The 24,985-nt window shown below is 29.7% G+C and overlaps 1 protein-coding gene across 4 annotated transcripts in view; it reads right to left on the bottom strand.

Moving 5' to 3' along the window:
• The window catches only part of LOC107441922 (mitochondrial sodium/calcium exchanger protein), a 72,097-nt gene that overhangs the window by 31,201 nt on the left and 15,911 nt on the right, over positions 1–24,985 (bottom strand). For all 4 annotated transcript variants that reach the window (XM_016055331.4, XM_016055334.4, XM_016055333.4 and 1 more), the window contains exons 2-9: positions 20,098–20,185; positions 9,974–10,126; positions 6,954–7,006; positions 6,811–6,868; positions 2,921–3,023; positions 1,161–1,328; positions 253–396; positions 20–103 (exon numbers count right to left, since the gene is read on the bottom strand). In XM_016055331.4, coding sequence (XP_015910817.1) covers positions 20–103; positions 253–396; positions 1,161–1,328; positions 2,921–3,023; positions 6,811–6,868; positions 6,954–7,006; positions 9,974–10,126; positions 20,098–20,163 — 829 coding nt within the window. In that variant the 5' untranslated portion in view covers positions 20,164–20,185. The remainder of the gene's footprint in view (positions 1–19; positions 104–252; positions 397–1,160; positions 1,329–2,920; positions 3,024–6,810; positions 6,869–6,953; positions 7,007–9,973; positions 10,127–20,097; positions 20,186–24,985) is intronic.

The following is a 24,985-nucleotide window of genomic DNA, read 5'->3' as shown; positions in this document are numbered from 1 at the left end:
ATAAAATAAAGATGCTTACCTTTTAAAACTACTGCTGTTGCTTCCGGATCATTGTCATACGTTATTCCTTCAACAGTTACGGTTACTTTTGGAATTTCGGATCCTGCAAAACGAAATAAAAAATTTTCAGCATTTTTTTTTACCATTTAGATTTATTTCAAATAAAGTTTGAAAGTTCAGCATTGTTTGCAACTTAAACTAGTGATTTCTGAAATTTTCTAATTATTTTATGTTTCAAAGAAAGTCACTTACTGTCGGGAACAATGTCTTTTTTCTTTCCAGTTTTTTCCACGTTTTTTTCTTTTACGCTATTTTCTTTTTTCTTTTGTATGCTTACGTATATGAAACGACTTCCCAACACGACGATTATGTACACAAGATAAAGAACGACAAAACCTAAAATATTGGGGAAAAAAGCTTATTGAACAGTTAAGTAATAAAGAGAAAACATGATAAAATTGGTGACAAAAAGGTAAATTTTTTCTTTCCTTCTGTCTTTTAGTCATGTTTGAGCAGTTTTAAACAAAATAAAAAAAATGTGAAAAGGGGCATATCATTATAATAATTTGTGTATTTATTTCATTAAGAAACACATTTTCTGTTGCATTCATACAAATACTCGGCCTTGCCTAATTCGAGTTAGGGGATTTAAAATCTGAAATTAGTTTTCCTGCTAAAGCTATAGATTTTTTTAAAATTACATTTTTTTTCTATTTTTTATCGAAAAGTATAGAAAACTATTGCATAGAAACCCATGCCCAGAAATGTCACCGTACTTCACAAGGGGCGCTTTCCTATTATGAGCTGTTTCTTCGTATGTTTCTGAACAGGTCCTTAGTTTTGCTTCTAAAGCTACAGACTTTTATTAAAATTTTTTTATCCTATTTATTTCAAAATGTACAAGTTCAAAAACGTTATATATAGTAGGTGGTGTGTTGTAATAAATGTTCTAGGGGAGTTAGGGTATTAGACTATTTTTATTTGATATTTTATAAAAACATTGAAGAGATTAAAAGTGATGGCAGTATCATTTTTAATCTTTCCTCATGCACTGGAAATTGCAACAAGTGTGACTGTAGGGATAAAAGGTAAGTTTTAATTTTTTCTTAAACTTAAAAGAAATTTCAGAATGTATATTAGCAAAACGAAAAAAAACTTACCAATGCCATGATACAAGTATGATTTGTTCGTAAAAAAGAGGGCGAACGTCCAGCTTATGGCCAAAATGTAAAATGCTATATCCCTAAGGAATGGACGGATCATGAGACTGAACGATTGGGTCATGAATACTGAACCAGCTACAACACATGTTACGAACATTCCAGCACCTTCACAACAGACATACACAGAACTATTAATACATGGGTTGATAATGTATTACACTCAATAAAATATCCTAAAATATACTGAAATTCTGCAGCACGCTGAGCCATAATCTCGAACGAATTTGATCCTACATTAATACCTTGTCTGGTTGAACTATATTAGCGTACAAATCCAGTAACTATACCATACATCATGAAATATTAATACATTGAGTTACAAACATATTGAATTTAGCAACATTGTGGTAGCTATACAAGAGGTCAAACACCTTGCTTGATACATTAACAGATTGAAGGTTGAAATTGTAAAAACAATATGAGTATTTTAAATCAATTACTAATAATTCACTAAGATAAAACTAAGATTAATTTAACATTTGTAATGCAATATTGCTAAAAAACAACTTATAATTAAGAATGATCTGGTAACTAAATATATTATTATTCTTTTTTTAAATTTCCAATGGCACATTAAAGGACAATTGAACATCAAAAAGATAGCAATAAATCCATAAATAAGAGCAAACAATCCAGTAGCGTTCGCAGATAGATTTCCGAGGGAGAGCAGGGCACCTAGACAGGTGAGACAAGTCCATTACCTCGTGGAGGTCACGCAATGTACTAAAGGGATCATGAACCTCGCTGATGCGACATAGATGTTTTCTCAGGCAATCGTGGTCAGTCATCAGACGAAACATGGCGACAGATTTCATCCTAGGCCAATGAGGGACATTGAGAATCTGTTTAAGTCATGGTTTTCTGGAATTACGATTTTTGAGTTCCTCGTGAAAAGAGACCCTGAAGATGTTCTTTATGAGACTTTTGATATTATAGAAAGGGAGTCTGGAATTAGATCTCTGTAGGACAGAGGCTCTCTTTTTTGCCAGGAGATCGGCTGCCTCGTACCCCTGGATTCCACAGTGGGCCGGAATCCACTGGAGAGCCACTATCATTACTTGCAAGCCATTTGAGAAGATTTCAGCAATTATCGATGGTTAAAGTTCGAGAGTGGCTGGGAGCATTAATTGCCTGATGTGCAGCCTTTAGGTAACTAAATATAAAGGTACAAACATTTTAAATTTCATAGGTGATTTTTGTCAGGTGGCGACGCTTATCAGTGGGGACACTTATCAGGGATGCCACATGTGACTAAAAATGCAAAAACTCTATTCATTCGCTATTAAAAGTCTATTAAATATCTATTCATTCTCATTCGCTATTAAACTCTGTTTATTTTTATTTATTTATAATCTCTTTAATTATTCACTCGCAGCTACTATGAGTTATTCCTATTTATAGCAAAAGCATTCTTTGCATTTATTTTCAATAGTAAACTGAAAACATATGCCTGAAAAAGTTTCAAATTTTGATCTCCTATAATAAAATCTTGAATTTCAATAATCACCACGTTTTTGCATTCTTAATCGTCCGTCGTAACCCTACCTCATAGGTGTCAATGGAGTGCAATAGTTTAATGTACTATAACCTTGACTACAAGTGGGAAATATCTTTCGAAGTTCTTATGGAAATCATATAGTAGCTGGTTTGTAAGCATGGAAAAAAATATGAGTACTTGAGGAAAATATGTTACTTACCAACAAGACTGGATATAGCTAATTCAGCTGAAGCCTTATGGAAACCTGCTACAGATGAGAAGATGTCAGGAGACCCATTGCCAAAAGCGAGAAGAGTTACTCCCTAAATATTGCTAAGGACTTATAATTTAAGCACTATCCGGACAACTTTCATGTAATCGACATAGATATATATGTCGTAGGCTAAATGAAAAGTCCAGCTCTTTGCAAATTACCGACATCATTAGTTAGGCTAATTGCAACGAGTGCATTGAAAAGTGCCTTCGGAATTTTGCAAAGTGTCTGATTTTCAAATTAGCCAACGGTATAGATATATAGATTGATCGATGCAAGAACATGTTCTGATATTTGAACATTTGATACATTAGTGTAAAGTGTGTTTTTAAAGCAAGTTATTATTACTCTTGTAAACGGTGGTGAAAGCGATCTATGGTAACCCTTTCATATCATATTAATATTTACTTGAAAGAAACGATAGATTTGTAGCAACAACAATATATTAATGATATAAAAATAAAGAGTTGTAGGCAGCAGAAATCTATATCAAGGTTCAATTGTTTTTTAAAATACTCTTTTTTTAACTACAAACTAAGGTATCGGAAATCAATGAGTTAAACCAAACAGAAATTAAATGCTTGTAGAACAGTGTTTCCCAAACTTTTGACTTTTGTGTACCCTTTCTAAATTTTTCGTAACGCTGTGTACCACTAATAAAAAAATGAATGCATTTTTTAACTATAAAAAAATCGCACAAAAGTTAAAAATCGCAACTAGCTGTTGACACCGCTAATTATTAACTGTTAACTCTGCAAAAAATAGCCAATAGAAAAATACGTAATCGTAAATTTTCATGGCTAGCTTTGTTTTTAAATAAAATGTTTTGAATTTCTGTTTGTTGCAAGATATTTCGTATAAGAACGCGTACCCCAGCTAAACAGTTCCCGTACCCCTGGGGGTACGCGTACCACACTTTGGGAAACACTGTTGTAGAATATATCAATGGTCATTGATTTTTTATACAAATTTAAAAAGTTATAGCTTATTATACGAATGTAGCTAGAAAAATATGTAGCTAGAAAAATAGTTCTAATTGTAGTGCAAAAGAATGTATAATAACATATATTGTTTTTAAAAAAGCTTTTTTTTCTATATAAATTTTGTTTAACCCCTGAGAGCCTTAGATTATTTTCAAAGAGCCTTGAATATAAAATTGTGCAGAAAAAATGTATGAAGAACCTACTTGATTATTAAATTGTTAAGAAAAATTCTCTGAAAGGGCTACTTCATTATTACATTTGGTAGAAAAATTGTTACAAATCTACTTAATGATTAAATTTTGTAAAAAAATAAAATACAATTTTATTTTTTTAAAAAAAAATAAAATAAAATTTAAGCAAAGCTTAAATAATAGCTTTTAAATATTTCTTGATGATAAACTTCCCAAGATTATTCTTAATTACGATTAAAAAAATTAACTATTAGAGGATTTTTTTACATTTTTTACAAAAAAAACCCAGTTCTATAAAAAGGTGAATGAATTTTAATCTTTTATTTGCTACATTGGAATGAAAAAATGGAATATTGAAAAAAGGAATTTCTCTTAAAGAAAGGTGGTATCTTCTTTGAATAAAAGATTAGAAAATGAAATTTAAAATCAAGAAAAATATAAACTTTTTTCACTGTCTGCTACGTGATCAATATATTAAGAATAACTGAAATAAAGATCTATTTTTTTTGAACTGTGTGCTTTTTTATCTTCAGAATTTGAAATGTTACGCTGTGAAAAATTGGGAAGAATAACAAAACATTCGAACGAAAAAAAAAGCGGAGAATTCCCAAGGTAATTTAACAACGAATATTTCAATTTTGATAAGTAAAACATAAAAATAGTACGTTTCTAGCATGCCAATGCATTTTTAACAATTTTTATGATTATATATTCTAATCTTCGACTATCATAATAAAATTATTATGAATACTTTAATACCTTGAAGATGCTTTAATTAATAGGAAATACAATGCTCTACGAATTATATTTAATCAATTAATAACCAAAACTTTCATACTTTCTCGCATACTTTTTTTTCTAAAAAGATAGAAACTAGTAACTAAATTATTAAATTTTTTTTTTTAAATTTATTTCAGGGAGAGAAATTTCTTTATCCATTAAAATATATTAATAATGTAAGTAGTCATATAAAGAATATGAAATTATGCATTTGTAATACTTCGTAGAACTGAAGTGTTAGTTACGTTATCCATTGTTAATTTAGTTAAAGCGCAAATTTTTTTTACTGCTTTTCCTAAGTATAACGCTTCACATTAGCATTAACTTAAAGAATAAAAAGTAACATCTGATTCAATTTTCATCTTAAAATCTGATTTTTTCGCTCTAACGTTAGAGCTGTAGCAACTTTTTCCATTTAGCCATTTACCAGGTGAATTTAACTAAGCTTTCCGTTACATATATATATATATATATATATATATATATATATATATATATATATATATATATATATATATATATATATATATATATATATATATATATATATATATATATATATATATATATATATATATATATATATTTATTTATTTCCAATGGCACATTAAAAGACAATTGAATATCAAAAAGAAAACAATTAATCTATAAATAGGAGCGAGCACTCCGGTAGCATTCCCAGATAAATTTTCGAGGAAGAGCAGGGCGCCTTGACATGTGAGACAAGTCCATTGCCTCGTGGAGTTCACACAATGTACAAAAGGGATCATGAACCACATTGATGCGACATAGATGTTTTTTCAGGCAATCGTGGCCAGTTATCAGACGAAACATGGCGACAGATTTCATCCTAGGCCACTGAGAGACATTGAGAATCTGTTTAAGCCATAGTTCATTGGAATTACGATTTTTGAGTTCCTCGTGAAAAGAGGCCCTGGAGATGTTCTTTATGAGACTTTTGATATTATAGAAAGGAAGTCTGGAATTAGATCTCTGTAGGACAGAGGCCTCCCTTTTTGCCAGGAGATCGGCCGCCTCGTTTCCCTGGATTCCACAGTGGGCCGGAATCCACTGGAGAGCCACTATCTTGTTATTACTGGCAAACCATTTGAGGAGATTTGAGCGATTGTCGATGGTTAAAATTCGAGAGCGGCTGGGAGCATTAATTGCTTGAAGTGCAGCCTTTAAGTCAGATAATATTACAACTTTAAAGAAGGAGTCTAAACGCGGCCAAAGTTGTAACAGGGCCTGGTAAATGGCCGCAATCTCGCCATCGAAAGCTGATCAATAAATGCCGGTGGGTGTATACTTACGTGTTCAAATGTAAGAATTATTAGTGTCGTATTGAGATAATATTCCGAAGAAAATAACATTTCGACATGTTTAATCATTTAATACACTTTCATCTAACGGAATTTTATTTTTAAAGTGCCAAATTTAAATAAGACCTTACCCATTTCCCTTCACATTCTATTTTTTAACTTACCATTTCCCTTTTTGGTATATATCTATTTAAAATTAAGAATAAATTGCAAATTCCTCAAATAAAACTGTAACCGTAACTAAAAACAGTAATTTAAAGCAGTAAAGGTTTTCACTCTACTTTTCTAGAAATTTACACATGATTTAATTTAACTACCAATTTTTCCTCTTTTATGGGTTTCAAACAGTCTGGCACATATGGAAATATTTCTCAACGAATTGATATCAGCTATGCAATGTTGAGACCTTATGTATGTTTATTAATACCCACTCTATAAACCATTAAGACTGTTTCTCAGTTAGTGAAATGCGATTATAAAATAAAAATATATTTATCATATTCCACTTTTAATGGTAAGAATAATATAAATTATCTTTTTAGACCAATCAAAAAGGATACAGCAACATTTTGTGAGAGACCTAGATGATTCGATATGGCGAACAAGGCGGGACATAAACTATGCAAGAAATTTATAAAAATTGTTAGTAAGATGTTGACACATTGGAAGGAATTTGATTTAAAATAATTAAAATTGTACTTACAAATAATTTGAAGTGATACCGAGGGAAATAAAAAGCATGGCAAGCCATAATACCTAAAAGAAAAGTATTAATTGAGTCAGTTAATGATGAAAAAAGTTAAGTTAAAAAAAAATGATAGTTCTAAAAAAAAAAAAAAGAAACATTAAAGCACAAAACACAAACAGTGATAAACAGCAACTAGATTTAGCATATTTCAGTCTTAATTGTATTAATCTATATTTTTTTTAATAATGGGGATTTTAAAACTTTAATTTATATAGTTTATTTACAAATGCGTAAAAGTAGGGATCTACAAACACCGGTTGCATCTGTGTTTGGTGTCTAAAAATTGCCAAATTGTCGCTTCAGTGCCCACATTGCTATTGCATTATTTAAATTTCCTAACTGTCGGGATATTTTTCACTCCATAACTAAGCTGACATCTAGAAATTTTAAACTTCTTTAGAGCTTCTGTGCGACAGCAATAGCGATTTTGTCCTACGCTAACAACGATGTAATAATAGTTGTTATAGATTAAAATAATAGTAGAGTCCCGATTATCTGAGTTAATGTGGACCATGGCTTACTCGGATGATTGAAAAACTCGGCTAACCCCTTAACGCACAGATTTTTTGAAAAAAAAAACCGGTCAAAAAAAAAATCAATTTTTTCATGTAAAAAACACACTTTAGAGCATTGTATTTTCTTTTGGTGGACAATTTTGATATACTGCGCTTTTGTTCCATGGAAAAAGGTTATATTCAGAGATGCCAACTACTCCGGACACGCCGAAATAATTAAAAAAACGGTCAGTAACTACAAAGTAAATTTTGCAAATATTTAACTATTTTTGCTTGCATTTTAAGAGGTATAGCATGACATAAGTACTATAAAGTTTTATAAGTCTATGAATTAGTGGTGGATAAAAATCTACTGAATTGAATTTATTAAACCAAGAATCACAATTTATAAACTACCACTTTAAAATATACATTTACTGTCCGGAGCAAGTTGGCATCTCTGTATATTTTATTCTTGAATAAATAAGTGTTATAGCTTACAATCCTATGTAAATCATAAATATTAATAAAACGATTTTTTTTTCTTAGCTTTCACATTGTTATTTTCAATTTTCGATTATATTCGAGTGTGAAAAATTATAGCAGCATAAAATACAACGGCGCTTGAATTATCTCGAGTGTGCACAATTTGACCTGTTTAGCGCGCTCGAATCAACTCGAGCGCACAAGTTTAAGGGTTAAAGCGAAAAGTGTAAGAAAGGAAAGATAAAGAGTAGGTATAAATGTAAAATATTTAACAAATACAAAATTTATATGAGTAAAACACATATAATTCATATTTTAATTAAAAAGCTTACTTAAAAACACTTAAAAAGAATTGCAAGAATTGAAGAGTTTTTCACTTAAAAAAATCCTTAATCGTTTTTTGTTTTACATTACTTTGACTCTTTTCTGTAGCAATGTTTCGCCATTTTTTTAGGGATAACAGGAAGGCTGGTTTCTCCTCTTCTTGTTGTTCTACATATCTAATTCGTTTTCCTAGGTGTTTGTAAGATAAAATTCAGATTTTTTTTCGGCTGTAGTTTTAAAAATGAACAATAAACTAGAGCAAAATAAATCCTTGAAATATTTGACAGCTCCGTTATAGCGGAAACTCGGATAATTGGGACTCTACTGTATTTTATTCGAAATAAAGAAAGAAGGGTCGTTACTGAATCACAACATCTATGACTGATCTCCTTGTAACATTATACAATTGTAAAAAAAAAATCGCCAGAATATCTTTTGCTATGAATAACACTCTGTTTAATGCATTACTTAAGAATTGATTATGCATTCCTATATAATAATTGTCCTTTAATATGCCGCTGTTTAAAACGCAAATAGTCAATAAAATTTTTTTCTCAAGGATATTGCGACCTGAAAAATTATAAAGTGTTAGGCACCGTTATTTTTACAAATTTGTATCTGTCAATAATTATGTACTAAATATGAAAACTGACAATTTGAATTCTTCAATTTAAAATGAAATTGAAACGTATAAAATTTCGATCATCATCAAAGTGTGGTGATAAATAAAGAAATTCTTGTGACAAGTAAATAAAAATCAACAACAAAAAATTGGTGATAAATAAAAAAATTCTACTACCACTATTAGATTTTTTATTTGTCACCAAAATTTATTTTTCTCACATCGTAGAAACCCTTATTTGTATTTCATTAAAATGTTTATAGTTTTCTAGTTTCGGAACGAAAATTATAAATTTCATGATGATGATGCCAAATATTAACTTTCCCTCTTCTTTCAGAAAATCATTTATTGAGAAATAAAAAATGATTGGTAATTTCAAATCTGTTACTAACCGAGAAGAAAGATAAGAAAACTACTAGCAAAAACATTTTCCATCAGTGTTTTGGGTGATGTAAAGTATTGATAACTTACAAGTTAACCCTTACGGTGCGCGATTTTCCAATCCAGCGTCGTTTAACGACCCGCTCTCCTGTTTGGCATTCTCTTAACTGAAAAAAGACTTCATCCCTGATTCTCTTTTTTAGTTCATATAGCAAATTTCAAAAGAAATAAAAGCTTGCATTATTATTACAACCAACTACTACTAAGAGAAAGATATCCAGAAAAGAGAACGAGTCGTTAAAAGCTGCTGGACTGTAAATTAGCGTCTGGTGCACACAGTCTGACTACAATAATTCAACATGTCTTATAAACCACCAGAAATATAAAACTAACAGCTTTTAAACGTTTATCAACCACTATTATTTACACAATAGGGAGCATAAGTATGCTGCTTCATATGGAAGGAACTGTCTAAGGTCACACTTTCTTATGTTTTACCTGACTAAAATTTTCAATCAAAATTTGTTTTTCCGGAAAGGGTTAAATTGATATCTAAATGAATGAGATTCGAATTAGCTATTACGTATATCGACTACCCCTATTGTATTTTTTTCAAGGCCCGTGGGAACCCTGTTATTTATAATTTGATTTAAACAGTGCTTACTTACTAAAATCGTTGTTGCTGGAACTAGTAGTTTCAGTCCAAAGTAACAGAATGCGAAATAGTTGTAATCTATATATTCTATCTTTTCTGTACAATCTATTGAAGTTAAAGCGTATAAACACTGTAAGCTGCTGTTGATGTTATGAATTCCAGAGCACTAGATTTACACAGAAAAAAAAAACTACATTAAAAATAAAATTACAAAATATACAGTTTAGCGATTTTGAACATACATAAGGATAAATAAAATGAAATTTTCTGAAAATTAAATTTCTTACAATATTTTAAAAAACTCATTAACTTATCAAATGATGGATAGCATTTATTAAGCTAATTGTGTAGTTTATATAAAGTATCTAATGATGAACTCGTTGTTTTCCATTATTGTTAGAACATTTTTATTGATCGGAAGATCACACGGTAGGATTCAGTTTTCTACATTAATTTCAAAATTTTCGGTTGTCATCAGCATAAAAATAATGAAATTCATAAATTTGTTGTTCTCCAATAAAATATTTTTGTAGCCGAAATCTTATGGTATTTACCTGTAATATTAATTTTTTTATTTAACTTTGTTATTTATTTCATTTTTAATTTTGATTGTTTTAAGTTAAAGAGCTTTTTCTTTATCAGAACGTTATTTTATGATACTACCTTATATAATGGCGGTGAATATTTACATTACCGTTAAAGTAATTTGTTAAATGATTTAGAGCTAAACAATCAGCTTCACGCACGATATGATGAATGCACAATTTGTATTTAATATATCAGCCTGATTGGTATATTAAATTACGGTTGTCAACTCACCTAATATATCTCTATTCTTGAATGCTAATAAAAAATGATTATACTGTGGGGAGAGGAGTATAAGACCATGTCAACCGTCATCTATGAAAAGGTACCCCGACGTACAGTCGAGTTAACATGCCTTATATACTAGTGAATTGTAATTGTAATTTTGTAGTGGTAGATACGCTACAATACTAAGCAAAATTATGTTTACTAAGCAATTATAAAATTTGTTTATCCTAAGATGCGAAAAATAGCTTTTAGTAAATGTTTATTATTTTATTCAACTAATAGCCGGTATAATTTTGAATTGTAAGGTATGCAATTTTTGTACATCATTATAAAGAAAGCAATTTTGCATGGCGAAATGCAAAGTTTGAGCGAAATCGGCCTGAGAAGTCAAATTTTAAAAATACGATTTTTTCAAATTTGTCAGGAACTATTCGATTGATTTCGCCCAAATTGTGATTTTTCCATTTATAAATTGCATTTTTCAAAATAATATAAAAAGTTGTATACCTTACATTTCAAATCTTCTTGACTATTATTAAAAATAATAATGAAAAATAACAAATATTTACTAAAAATAATTTTTACATAATAAAAAATGATAAATAGTCTTTGGATAAATGAATTTTATAACTGTATGCGAAAATTTTTCAATTCGCTTAAACTTTTCTCGACATATGGCGAAATACGCAAAAAGTAAAATTAACATTAAGGTGCAAAACTTTGAATCGCTCTGCGGACCAAACAGTTAAGACTATATTTCCCAGATTGCGGCTACCTCCAATATTTTGGGGGTCAGAAATCAGAATCCATCAAAAAAAAGGCATGTTTGTTCTGAGTAAACACGTTTTCGTGTCTGATTTCTCAACTTAAAATATCACACAAATTATAATTAATTAGCATATTAATTAATGGTGGTTACACTAATTAGCATATTTGAGGTCACCCCCTTGAACCATTAAGATTGAGTGCAAAAACATAAAGATCAGATCGTTAGACAAAGAGTTATTCAGGGTGGTATTATTTTTTTATTTTGCGGATAGTACATCGAAAATAGTAATTCAGAGCCGCGATGGTTCAGAGGATAGAGCGTTCGCCTTACAATACAGCTAACCGGGTTCGAATCCCAGTCGATACGAATTCCGCATCCAGCTTGCACCGACCACAGTGCTGACGTGAAATATCCTCAGTGGTAGACGGTTCATGGGTTAGAGTCCCCTTGCCGTCAGGCTAACCGTGGGAGGTTCTCGTGGTCTTCCTCTCCATGTAAAGCAAATGCGGGTTAGCTCCATCAACAAGTTCTCCACGAAGGGAAATTTCTACCAATATTCGATCCTGGAGTTCTCTTGTCTTTTGGATTGGGTTCAAAATTACAAAGCTACGGAGTTGAACATTAGTAGTCGTAAACCCATAAAATTGGGTCGGCTGTTCAACGACGGTTATAATAAAATAAAATATATATAATTTAAAATAAAGAAAAATTCTAAGATTGTAATGAAAAAATATAAGATAAGGACATCATTTTTGGATGTCACTTATACGGACATAACAAAACTTTCTATGAAAGAAATTTGGTTATTATTTTATCAGAAAAAAAAAGTGTAATTCGTCTGGACATTGAAATTTTTTTTATTGAATCCTAGTTATTCTGAGAAAAAATAACTGAAGTAATACAAAAGGAACATCTATAGCAGAAATTTTCCAAATCATTATTGGTGGAAACCGAACCACCATCTAAAACGTGTATTCAATTCCACGTGATCATCTAATTCGCCACCGCTGGCTTTACATTGCTAGACTCATAAATAATGACTTAAACACGAATTCTTTCTTAAACACTCATTTAATACTTTGATAGAATGAGATATGCCTTTCATTTCCTCTTTTTCTATTTGTTTTCTATTATTAAAACTCGCCAAACATCCATAAGAGATAGCTAAAAAAGAGCTTTTGATGGAACACTTGCATCGCAATTTCGTCCAACATATTAAACAGTTTTTTTGGAAAAAAGTAACGTTATTTTTATATTACAGACGAATACTATAACCGGTTTAAAGTAGCTGTAACAAAAATTACTAAAGCCATTTCTATTGGCAATCACAGTTATGCCACAGGCTATTATAAATGTAAGAAGTGGTAGAAATTCAATTCACTTTTAATTGTTTATTACCAATTTAATTAGTCAATCGTAACGACCACTATAACTTAAGATTCAAATTATTCATACTTAAAACAAAAACATTCTTGCATCATTTTCAATACTACACTGAAAAAAAATGCGCAATAAAAGGTTGAGAATTTAAAATTTTTTTTAAATAAAATTTTGAATTTTATTAGTCAGCATTTCTTGCAATTTTAGTCAAATCTGTAATCAATTTTGATTTCATCACGAATCATATTGGTAGCAATGAAATTTGAATCTCGTAATCTAATGGTTATGTCCAATGTAGCGAGCAATGTTACAGCTATAGAAAATCCCTGGAAAAATCATTAAAAGTATAGTTCTTAAAGACTAACACGAGTCTATGGGACTAAAAGTTAAGAAGTTTCGCAGAGTTTCATTTTTATGTATAGAAATCTTTTTGACTCGTTTCTCTTAAATTATTTATCATATTGTCGCAATTTACTCTCATTCAATTTCGGGTGAAAAAAAAAGGAAAAAAAAAAGCAATATCTCACTTGTTTAGGGGAAGTTTTCAGAAGGTGGGATCATAACACAGATATTAACTTAAAGCTTCCTCAAAGCAAAGAAACTTAAATTTAATTAACAATAATAATTTCAGGGTAATTTATATTTCTGTTTAGGGGCAGGAATTAACTTACAATTACGAAAAAGTTTTCGATAAATACATTAAAAAAATTTTCTAATCAAAATGGACAATTTTGGACATTAATAATGTTAATTGAGCCAATGTAGCAAAAAAAAAATAATTTTAATCAGTGTCCAGATATTTACTATTTAAAATACGAGAATGAAGTTCAAATAGAGAGGTTCCTTGGTTATATCCTCAATATATTGAAGCAATGGATAAATTGTTGCATTTTATGTGTAAAAAAGTTTTTGAAAAGGAAATTTTGATGCATGTAATAAAAGTAACGTACGGGAACGAGTCGTTATTTTTACAGAAATTTGTTTAAAGTAGGTACTTTAAACTAGCTTATACATTCTTAAAATACTTTATCAATTATGTTTATATATTTTTTATTGTTTAAATATTTTTATATTTCGGCATCTGTATTATCTTATTTCATAACCGGCGTTGAGCAGCCAACCCAATTCTGAGTTTACAACTATCAATGTTCAATGCCGTAGTCTAGTAATTGCGAACCTATCCCAGAAGACAAAAACAATGGAACTCCTGGTTCAAACATTTTGACAAAATAAAATTTGTAGAGGTCTTTTTGATGGAACTATCCTGCATTTGCGTTACATGAAGATGAAAATCACGATAACCTCCCATCATTAACCTGACGGCCAAGGAATTATAGCCCATGGTCCATATTGAGGATATTTTTACGTCAGCACTGTGGTAGGTGCGAACAGAGAGCAGAATTTGTATCCACCAGCCAACGCCGGTTATCGAACCTGGGACACCTGATTGGAAAGCTAGTGTTCATTTCCCTAAGCCATCATGGCTTATATTTGTATTATGTATATTTTTTATATTTATTGTTTTTTAATAAAACGTCATTTTCTTACACATGAAATATAGGATTGTCCAAATCATGTAGCGTATGCAACGCCGATAATTTCTTCTAATAAATTTATTATTTAAGGTAATCTAATGTCCGAAAATTAAATGAAAAAAGTAATTATAGTGCTAATTTTATTTCAATAGAGAAGTATTTTGTATAAGTTGGGAATATTTAGTACATATAACAAAAATACTAATAAAATTAAAACTTAGCTATATTAGTGCATATAACATGAAGAATTGAATCCAAAATATACTATTGTTCCCAAATAGTGGAAGGGTAAATTGTTTTTGATAATTTCTATTTACCAAAATGTATTTATATGCTGAAGGAAGTAAAAGGATCTAAAAAATTTAAAATAAAACTTTTAAGGCTACAGTGAACTCTTAATAAGTTTTTCTTAAAAAGTAATGTTACATTGCTGTAACTTTCAGGGATTGTTTGTATTCAGAGAGAGAACATTAAAAAAATAATAATTTCATACATGCTATGACATGAAAAATTTAAATTTTTTTCAAAAAATTGCCGATTTAGTTTGAAGTTTTTGAAGTTTTTTTATTTTGAAGGCGCCTTAATAAGCGCCTTCCGCTAAATTTTTCCTTAAATTCAAAGATCATTTCTTAATTTCAATTCCATTTACATTTCTCTTCAAATTGTAGGGAAAAAATTTACATATTTTTCTACTTATTTCCATACAGAGTAAAAAACGGGAAAGTTTCGGGAAAAAAAAACAAAAAAAGAACATGAAAATCGTGAACGTTTTGGAACATTGAAATGACAATATATTGTGGCAACTTATTTTGAAATTTTTTCTTTAAAAGTTTTTTTTATTGATCTAGAAAGTGTGTCAAAAAAGTTTCATGGAATAGTCATCAAAATGACAGCGCATGGAACTATTTCAATTTCCAGTTCGATGCAACATTTTTGTTTTAAGTAACACTACACAAAACACTTACACTTTTTGTAATAAAAAACAATAAATAACACTAATATTGTCCAAATGTTTTACAAATTCTTATGATTTTTAACAATTAATATGTTTTTTTTAATATCATTTAATTAATATAAAATGGTCAAAATTAGAAAATTAATTTTTCGAGCGATTCTCACGATGTTGGGTGTTCACTGTAGCCTTAAGATTTCCAACACCCTCGTGAAAACAGGTGAAAACCCCTAAGTTGTTCCGGGATGTGGCAAACTAGAAAAATGTGATTAAATAAAATGTTATTAATAGTTTTTTTTAAAAAATATTCTTTAATTAAAAAAATTTCTGCTTTAATTCATTACAGTTAGATAAAATATTTCTAAAAAAGCTACATTTTGAAGCGTATGAAAATGCTAAGATTCTTTTCTATATAAAATTAATAAGAAAGTAGATAGTTGATTAAAATGCATTCTTTTGATTTTTTAGCGTAGTATTTTTTCTGTGAATATCTTTTTAGTTTACCGGAAAGTTCTGTCCGCGATAGTACAGGTCGCCTTTAGCAGTTATGCTGAAGGTTCTTTTATAAAAAGAAAGTGTGGTAGGGGATTTACTCTTTTTACTCCTTAGTAACGTTTTAGCTTAAGGTGATTGTGGCGTAACTACCACCATAAATATTGGATACCAATTGACTAGTATATAAGACATGTTAACTTGATTCAAGCTTGAGGTACCTTTTGAAAGATAAAGGTTGACATAGTCGATTTATAATTCCAACAATGGTGACCTGCAAACGTGATATGAACTTGCCAACATTGATGGATGGTCCACATTAAACAGTTGATTTGCTTAAAAATATAATACTCAAAGAAAAAAAAATCCAGTGGAGTAATAAAAGTCTCCCGATCAATAAGCAATATTGAAGGGGAAAAAAGTAATGAGCGAAATACTACGAGGGTTGTAAATTAAGTAATGGCAACATAGGTATAAATCAATTTTTAATGAAATTACAAGTGCAATTGCAATACATTCCTTCTATGTAATCACCAGCAAAGCTTATAACTAAGGCCCGGATTTTGATGACATTTGCATTTTTTTGCATTTCTGGACATTTTTTGTCTTTTAGAGCATTTTTTTTAGATTTATAGGGCATTTTTCTTTAAATTTTGGGGTGAATTTTGCATTTTAATGCATTTTTTAATGTTTTTTTTTTAATTTTTTCCAATTTTTATTATTTTTTTTAATCAATTTTCATTATTACACTGGCTTCCAAACAATGAAGAAAATCTATAGGATATTAACTGGTGAAGCAAAATCTTTTCAAATTGAAGAAGAATTGTCAGTAAGTGAGACCGTCCTTTTCAAGTACGCACCTATAACATCAGTAGACGTTGAAAGAAGCTTCTGCAGGAATGAAAATTTACTTTCAGACAAGAGACGCTCGTTTACATTTCAAATTATCAAAAAACATTTAATAATCCAATGTAATTCTGATATTTAGTAATATTATGAGATGGAAGTTGTTATATCCATTAAAGTTTCTATACAAAATAAAAATATTTTGGTGTCAATATATTTTCCTTTTTTGTTATTTTAGGATATAAAACATATTTTTCAAACTTTAATGAACGTGGAACAAGTATTGCATTGCTTTATATTTTTTAAATGACTCATAATAATTTTAAAGAGCAAAACATTTTTTTAATTCAATATTTTTACTTTATTTAAGGCATTTTTGCGCAATTTTTGCATTTTTAAGGGCATTAGTTGAGAATTTTTAGGTCATCAAAATCCGGGCTCTACTTATAACCTTTTGCCAAATGTCGGGAAGCCGTTGTAGGGAAGATGTTGATTGTTGATGTGAGCGACCGAGCGCCCTACTGCGTGGAGTACAGATGAAACATCATGAAATCGGTGCCCTCGGAGGGGTTCTTTCAGATCGAAGTCACAAGGACTCATGTCTGGTGAGTAGAGGGGGTGTTCCAGGATTTCCCAATGACACCGTCGCAGTAGGAGAGTGACTTTGTTAGCGACATGGCAACGAGCGTTGTCATGCAATACGATAGGAAGATTGTTGCACAATAAACGTGGACGTTTGCGCCGCATAGCCGGACGTAGATGGTGCTATAGAAATCGGCGTTGACAGTTTGTCCTTCAGGTACAGCATGTATAAGAATCACACCGTCTCAGTCTTTAGAGCGATGGAAACGAAACTCCTCACTTTAACGCCACACAACAACTGCCCTTCTGAACAGATCGACTGTTTTTTGCACTCTACACATCGACAACAGCGCAACTTTACCGCTCCATTTCCTATTTGGGCAAAAATTAAGATGAAAAAAAAAGAAGAGCGAAATGCTGTAAAAATATAGAATGGTACGAAAATATAACGAACAAAATTGTTATAAATAAATAAACAGCATGAATCAACTAGTGGTATGCGTCCATCGAATTCTATCACAGATGAAATTCTTGAAGGGGAGTAATGTGGTGTAACTACCACTATAAATATTGAATACCAATTGACTAGTATATAAGACATGTTAACTCGATTCAATCTTGAGGTACCTTTTGATAGATGATGGTTGACATAGTCTATAATTAAATCCCTTTAAGATACAACATATATGTCCCAAAAGAGCGTATGCATTCAAATTCAAACTTGTAATGCGAGTATAGGACAGAACTAAGAAGTATAGTGCGCAAAATTAAAAAAGAAGATATCACCCTCAATAACCTTTGTTTCTAATGATCGGATTTTCAAGTACTTAGTCTCAAACTTAATGGTTCCTGGGGGTGATTCCAATTATGCTAATAATTTAGAGCTAACTAGTAATTAAGTTGTAAAATCAGAATGTACTTTCTCTGAATAAACATATATTTTTTAACATTTCTGCCTCTCAAAATAGTGGGGCATCCGGAAAGTATGGTCCTAATACTTTATTCAGGATGGCTGTTAAGCGTTTGGTTCCTTTAATGCAAATTTAACTTTTTGTATTTTTGGTCATATCTTTAAAACGAATTTGCGCAATTTCTTTTTTAAAAATTGAAACCCCATCATGGGATTTACTTATCCAAAGAAAATATTTTTTCAAAAAAGGATGTTTAATAATTATTTATCATTTTTTATTATTTAATTTAATACTGGACGAAAAAGCTTTGAATAAGTTCTACACTATATCAATCTGCGTATTTTTCTATAATGAAATCTATTGTTTCAATTGTTTTTATATAGTAAAAGCTGAGAAAAATGACATTAAATATTAAAAAAAAAAAAATAATTGGGTGACAAAGAAAAAATATTTAAATAGAGTGATTAATGCCTAAATGTAGTAAACTTTCGAGGAATTCGACTTACACAAGCGAAACACAAATTTCATTGATGAGTTTTTATTGTTTTGATACGATATTGTTTCCTTTTTTTTATTTCTTTTAGTTATAAAATACAATGTTTCTTTTTAAGTTGTCTACTAATTTATACTTAATTTAGTAAAGAGATTTGGATTAAATATTATATTTAATGAATGTCAAGTTTTATTAAAGCATGTTGTTGTTCAGGACTATCGCCAAATATAGATAGCTTTCTGCGCCCCCCCCCCGAAAAAAATTTGATTCAATCTTTTCAAAATTTTGCGGGTAATCCAAATATCCAATATGTAAATCGAAATATTTATGTGAACTATATTTTTATTCAGGAAAGGTACTTTTTGTGCCTGATTTTCTAATTTAATTAGAAGTTAGCACTAATTAATTAGCATTTTTGAATTCACCACAAGAATTTTACTCTTAGTACGTGAAAATCCGATCATTAGAGCGAAAGTTATTTGGGGTGATATCTTTTCAACTTTGCGCACTGTGTACATCTGATGATAAATACATTTAAAGTACATTTAAAGTTAAATGCCCTCTACTTTTTTTTATAAAGCCACCGTTTTCGTTCTAGTGTAATGGGGCTTGTTTATCACGGACGGAACTTTCTGGTAGACCTAATATTAATGAAATAAATATGTCACACTGCTACACTTTTACTTTTCAAACGTTTTCAAAATGGAATATTATCCTGTTATTCTCTACACTTGTTGCAAGTATTATATATACGATTTGCAAAGTTTACTACATTTTTATGCCCTCTTCAAAAACATTGTGTTTTGTTCAATGCACGTGTTCCATATTATGCATGGCATACCATATTTACTGCCTTTAAATCTTTTGTGAAACATGTTTCTCATTGTAGCTTAAAATTTGGTATTTACTATTTGGTAGAGAAAAAAATTATTTATTATTTTATACTTTTGGTTCAGTAATTAGGTTTGGAATGTGTTTGATGTTTGCGTTTTTCTAGAAACGTTTTCTTTTGTGGTATTGAAATTACTATTTCAGAAATTAGTTTAAATTTCATCAGCACCTAAAAACTTCATTAAATAATTGCATAATTGCCAACCCTGAAGTTCCTACTCTCTGCAATATTTAAATTGGTAGTAAAATAAGAATTGATAGAATGACGAAATAATAACTTTTGCTACCACTTTAAACATTAAAATAAAAATCTTCCCTCATAAGTTCTTTCCGAAATAAAAATATTTATGTTTCACTTCACTTTTTATCTCAGTTTTTTAATTACTTTTCAGCAAAAAGTGTAAAAAATTGAGGCTAACTACAAAGAAAAATTAAAGATTATGGAATTAAAAGTGTTTCCTAAAGCTACTTACCTCAGCATTTACGTCAAAAAGATTTGAGGCATTATCTGTTCCTATAGTTGTTAAATCTAACACCATAATTCATCTGTCACATTTGATTCTAAAACAAACAAAAAAATAAATAATAAAAAAATGTACAAATAAAAAGATAAACAAATAATAACAATTTTAACATACATGTCTAAAATCAAGCAGCATTTACAAGATCGAGCAGTAGTGTACACCCATTATTCATTTTATGACCATTTTAATACTCATTAATCATTTTATTAACTATTATGTACAACTATTAATCATAAAGCTTATGATTAATAGTTAATTCAATTATTAATCATTCTTTAAAATTGCTTGGAGCGCTGGAAAAGAAATCGACAAATTTATTTTTATGATTAAACCACTATAATTGTAAGGTTTTTTTATCTCTTAAATATAAGGGTTTTAATTAATTGTGTAAATTTTGAAAAATACAAAGCAAAGTGCAGATTAATTCATTATTGATGTGCACATGATGACCAAAATCTTAAGAGCTTTTTTAATTATTTTGGCTCAAACATTTTTCTCTGAAAAAAATGACTATGGTGAATTGTGTTTAATTCAAAGTAATTAGTGAAATTAATATTCATTTCTCTTTCGTTATACTCAGATTGAACTGTTTTTCAGAACCACTGTGGGCAACAACTATTAACCCTTATATGACCAACCACTGCTGCCAGGCCATTATCGGCTCCCTCTTTCAACTTGGAGCACCCCCCCGCCCATCGAAATTCTCTATGGCCATAGAGCTCCTGGGACAATTCTTGTTATCAAGACTTTTGGAGGACTCTAATCTTTGCACTAGCACTATATGCATAGACACAACAACAACGACCAACCACTAAACACATCCTCTGTCCTTAATGGTGAACTATCAGTTGTTTAAAAAAATTCCTAATCTTATACATATTTTTCTTAAGTGCTACTCAAATTAAACTGTATTTAAGAACTTCCGCGTAATAAAGTTCGATCACCATCGAATTAATTACCTCGACATCTTTCGTCATTAAATTATTCAACCCGTTTTCCAAATAAGTAAGTAAGAGCCATTACATTATAACCACTCGGCTAATAACATGTAGGACCACCTTTAGCCCTCAAAACTGCTAGCACCCGCCATGGCATTGATTCCACAAGGTGTTGATAGGTAGTCTGAGGTATCTGGTACCAAGCGCTCACCAACTGGTCCTGCAATTCCCTCACCTTGCGAGGGTGTAGCGTGGCAGCACGAATTTGGTTTTTCCAAGTAGGACCACAAATGCTCTATTGGATTAAGATCAGATGAATTTGGGGGCCAAGACATAACTTGCAAGTAGCTGGAATGTTCCTCGACGATTCGACCCTTAGGACATGGTGCATTATCCTGTTGGTAAACACCATCCCTAGCAGGAGAAACTGTTGCCATGAATGGGTGAACCTGGTCTGCAACTATTTTCAAGCAGCTTACAGACGTCAGGGATTGTTCTATGAGGATTATGGGTCCTAATGTAATAGCTCTTTGGTATATATATATATATATATATATATATATATATATATATATATATATATATATATATATATATATATATATATATATATATATATATATATATATATATATATATATATATATATATATATATATATATATATATATATATATATATATATATATATATATATATATATATATATATATATATATATATATATATATAATACACATAAAATTCGGTTTGTTTAACCGTAATAGATGAAAGCAGTTAATAAACGGTTTTCTCACGGTTTACAGTTTGAATACCAACTTATTTACGGTTATTTGACTGTTTTATTTGAATATGATGAAATAACCATTAAATGAATTGTCATTTTACTATTTTTCCGATAAATTTCTAACAGTACAGAACGTAATGCATTCAGATTGCTAGAATATTGGCAACAATTTTTTCCTTCCTCAACTCATTAGGAGGGTAACACAAAATATGAAATAATATCACGATAATTGATGATTAAGGAAGCTGTCTCTCAAATTTAATTTAATATTTGAAATTTGAAAAGAGAAAGAGTTTCAGAGATAAATATTTTCGTTATTACACTCTTAGAACCTTTAAATGGGCGATATTTACTTTTAGCTAATATTAAGCTTGTATACTAACTCAAGAAATCATTAAAATAAATTTGATTTAATTAAAAGAAATTTCGCCCATTTCAAACAATTAAATATAAATAGGTAAACATAATTAAGACAATAACTATTTTTAAAGTAATGATACAATCGAATAATAATACAATCGAAAAATAATATAATAATAAATGCAATCGAATTTCGAAATAAGCACTCAACACAATTGAAAATTAGAATCGATCTTCTTCATAGCAAATAATTTTGACGATTACAAAATAATATACAATTCTTGTCATGAATAAAATTGCAAAACTTAGAAGCAATTTAAATAAATTAATTAATTCTTTCGAAATGGAGATATCATATTCCAAAGTCTGCCAAGCAAATCTTCAAATATTGCCGCCTAGCTCAAAAACAAATTATCATTCCATTCTAATCATTCAAGAAAATATTATTATTTTTTGAAATGGCTTAAAACTAACAATTTTTTCATTATTTATTTTTCAATCAAATGCATAGCACAAAAAAAGGCGAAATGGAAAAATTTTTTTGAATATGATTTATTGATGTATTGTACTTACGAATGTGGTAGTTTCTCATTTTTCGTTCATAAACGTAGTGTTCCATTGAACGAAATTGGAATCTTATATAATGTTCCCAAACGTAACACTACATTAAAAAAGAAGAATGTATGATGATTCTTTAATTTTGGAACTTGATTTTTATGTTGAAGTTAAGGAGGTTAAAGCGGATCTTCTGTCGTCTACGATAAACAATAATAATATATGAGAAAAAGAAAACAATACACCACCAGTATGTAGTGAATATTTAAGGATTTATATTCTTCAAAACAACGTTTCGGTTGCATATTTTTTTTCCCTTAAAAGCTTCTTACTTCTTTTTTTGCCGATTATTGTAATATTCATTTACATAACATGACTATACTCACGGTAAACTAAACCTATAAGCAATATTTATACTATTGCGTAATATTCCAAACCCATAAAATAATTCCCAGTAATATTGTTCATAGTATTGTTGAAAAAAGAATAAAAAAACAAATACCGATTCGATTTGCAAGAATGTTAGTACTTATGAACAATTGAATGTTCAATATCATGAAAATCGCTTTAATTTGTAAATTATAAAAAAGAAATTTCAAAATGCGTGCTGATAAAAAGAAAATAAAGAACTATTTGAACTCATGACATTAGCGTTCATCCAATGGTCGTTCCTAATTTTGGTGCCATGCATGGACCAATGGTCGTTGTCGTCATGAAATAGATTTTTCTGAAAATTTTTTGAAATGCGTGCTGATAAAAAGAAAATGAAGAACTATCTTAGCTCATGACATTAGCTTTCATCCAATGGTCGTTCTTAATTTTAGTGCCATGAATGGACCAATGGTCGTTGCCGTCATTAAACTGTTTTTTCTGAAAATATTTTGCAAGCTAAAAAAAGACTAAAATATTTTTTTTGCTGAATTTTTTGGATTAAAACTTCAGTGAGGGGAGAATTTTGAAATTCGGCATAATATATCAAAATGGCGTATTAAGAGAAGGTGGCTTATGTGTTCTTATTATCTATAACTTTTTCTATTTACGAGTCAACTTTCTTAATTTTGGTGCCATTTAGAAAGAAAAAAGTGAAAGCCCTGCGATTAAACTTTACAAATTTTGGGTATATATAAAGATTTTTATTAATTTTTTTTACAAATTTCAACAATTTTTTGCAAGTACCACCTCAATTTTTGTTCTCATGACAATAAATATCACATTTTTAAACAAAATATAAAGAGTTTTTTTTATCAGTAAAGAAAAGTGATTTTTAGCCGAGTTATTTCAAGATGTTTTTTACAGCACAAAAACAAATTTTTTGGCCTCCTTTTTTAGAATGTAAAATGTTATATTTTTACTATAAAACACTCAAAAGAATATTTTTAGATTTTGGTCATAAAAAATAAAAAAGTGTTTTTAGCCAAAATAGTTCAGGATTTATGTTACACGAAACAACTTGAAAATACAACCTGACCAATAGTACAAAACAACTTTTTTTTATGTCAATTTTTTTCTCATAATCTTGATTGCAAAATTTTTCAATATATATATATAAACAATAGATAAAGAAAACCCAAAGAGTGTTTTTACTGTATTTGGTCAATAAAAAATTTAAAAAGGATTTTAAACTAAAGTATATTAACTAAAGTTTATGGCACTTGACATCAATTTTTATATATATTCATCATTTCATAATCCAAGTTTTAGCATTTCTCTAAACATCAGGTAACTTAAATAAATATGAATAATAATAAGGAGAAAAAAAGAAAGTGTTCTACTGCCAACAGAGAATTTCATTTACCAATCATTTTTCAATTTCTGCAATTTTTAACGAAGATAACTTTTTTTTATTGTACCTATTTATAAAGTGATTTTCTTCTAATCATGATGACACAGCGAATATTTGACAAAAAATGTCACTAAGGGTTGTTTAAATGATTTAACATTCTCGGAACTCGTTGACTTATTGATTCATTTATTGATATGCTATTACACTTATTGTTATTAGAACTACTGTCACTTTTAGACGGACATAGCTGAATGGGATTTTATCTATACTAAATAGAGATATCATTTAGTAAACAAGATAAATAAAAGAAATATCAACTTGTTAAAAGATAAAAATAGTGTAAATCTTTAGAGATTTGTAAGTACGTTCTTCATTGATAGATTTTTATGTAAGCCTTCAACGCCTGTTTTTAGA

The sequence above is a fragment of the Parasteatoda tepidariorum genome, chromosome 1 (genome assembly GCF_982258835.1).
Source record: "Parasteatoda tepidariorum strain Cologne lab strain chromosome 1, Ptep-v5.0, whole genome shotgun sequence".
NCBI lineage: Eukaryota > Metazoa > Arthropoda > Arachnida > Araneae > Theridiidae > Parasteatoda > Parasteatoda tepidariorum.
The sequence above is the reverse complement of the archived record's forward strand: the minus strand, read 5'-3'. Positions and strand labels throughout refer to the sequence as shown.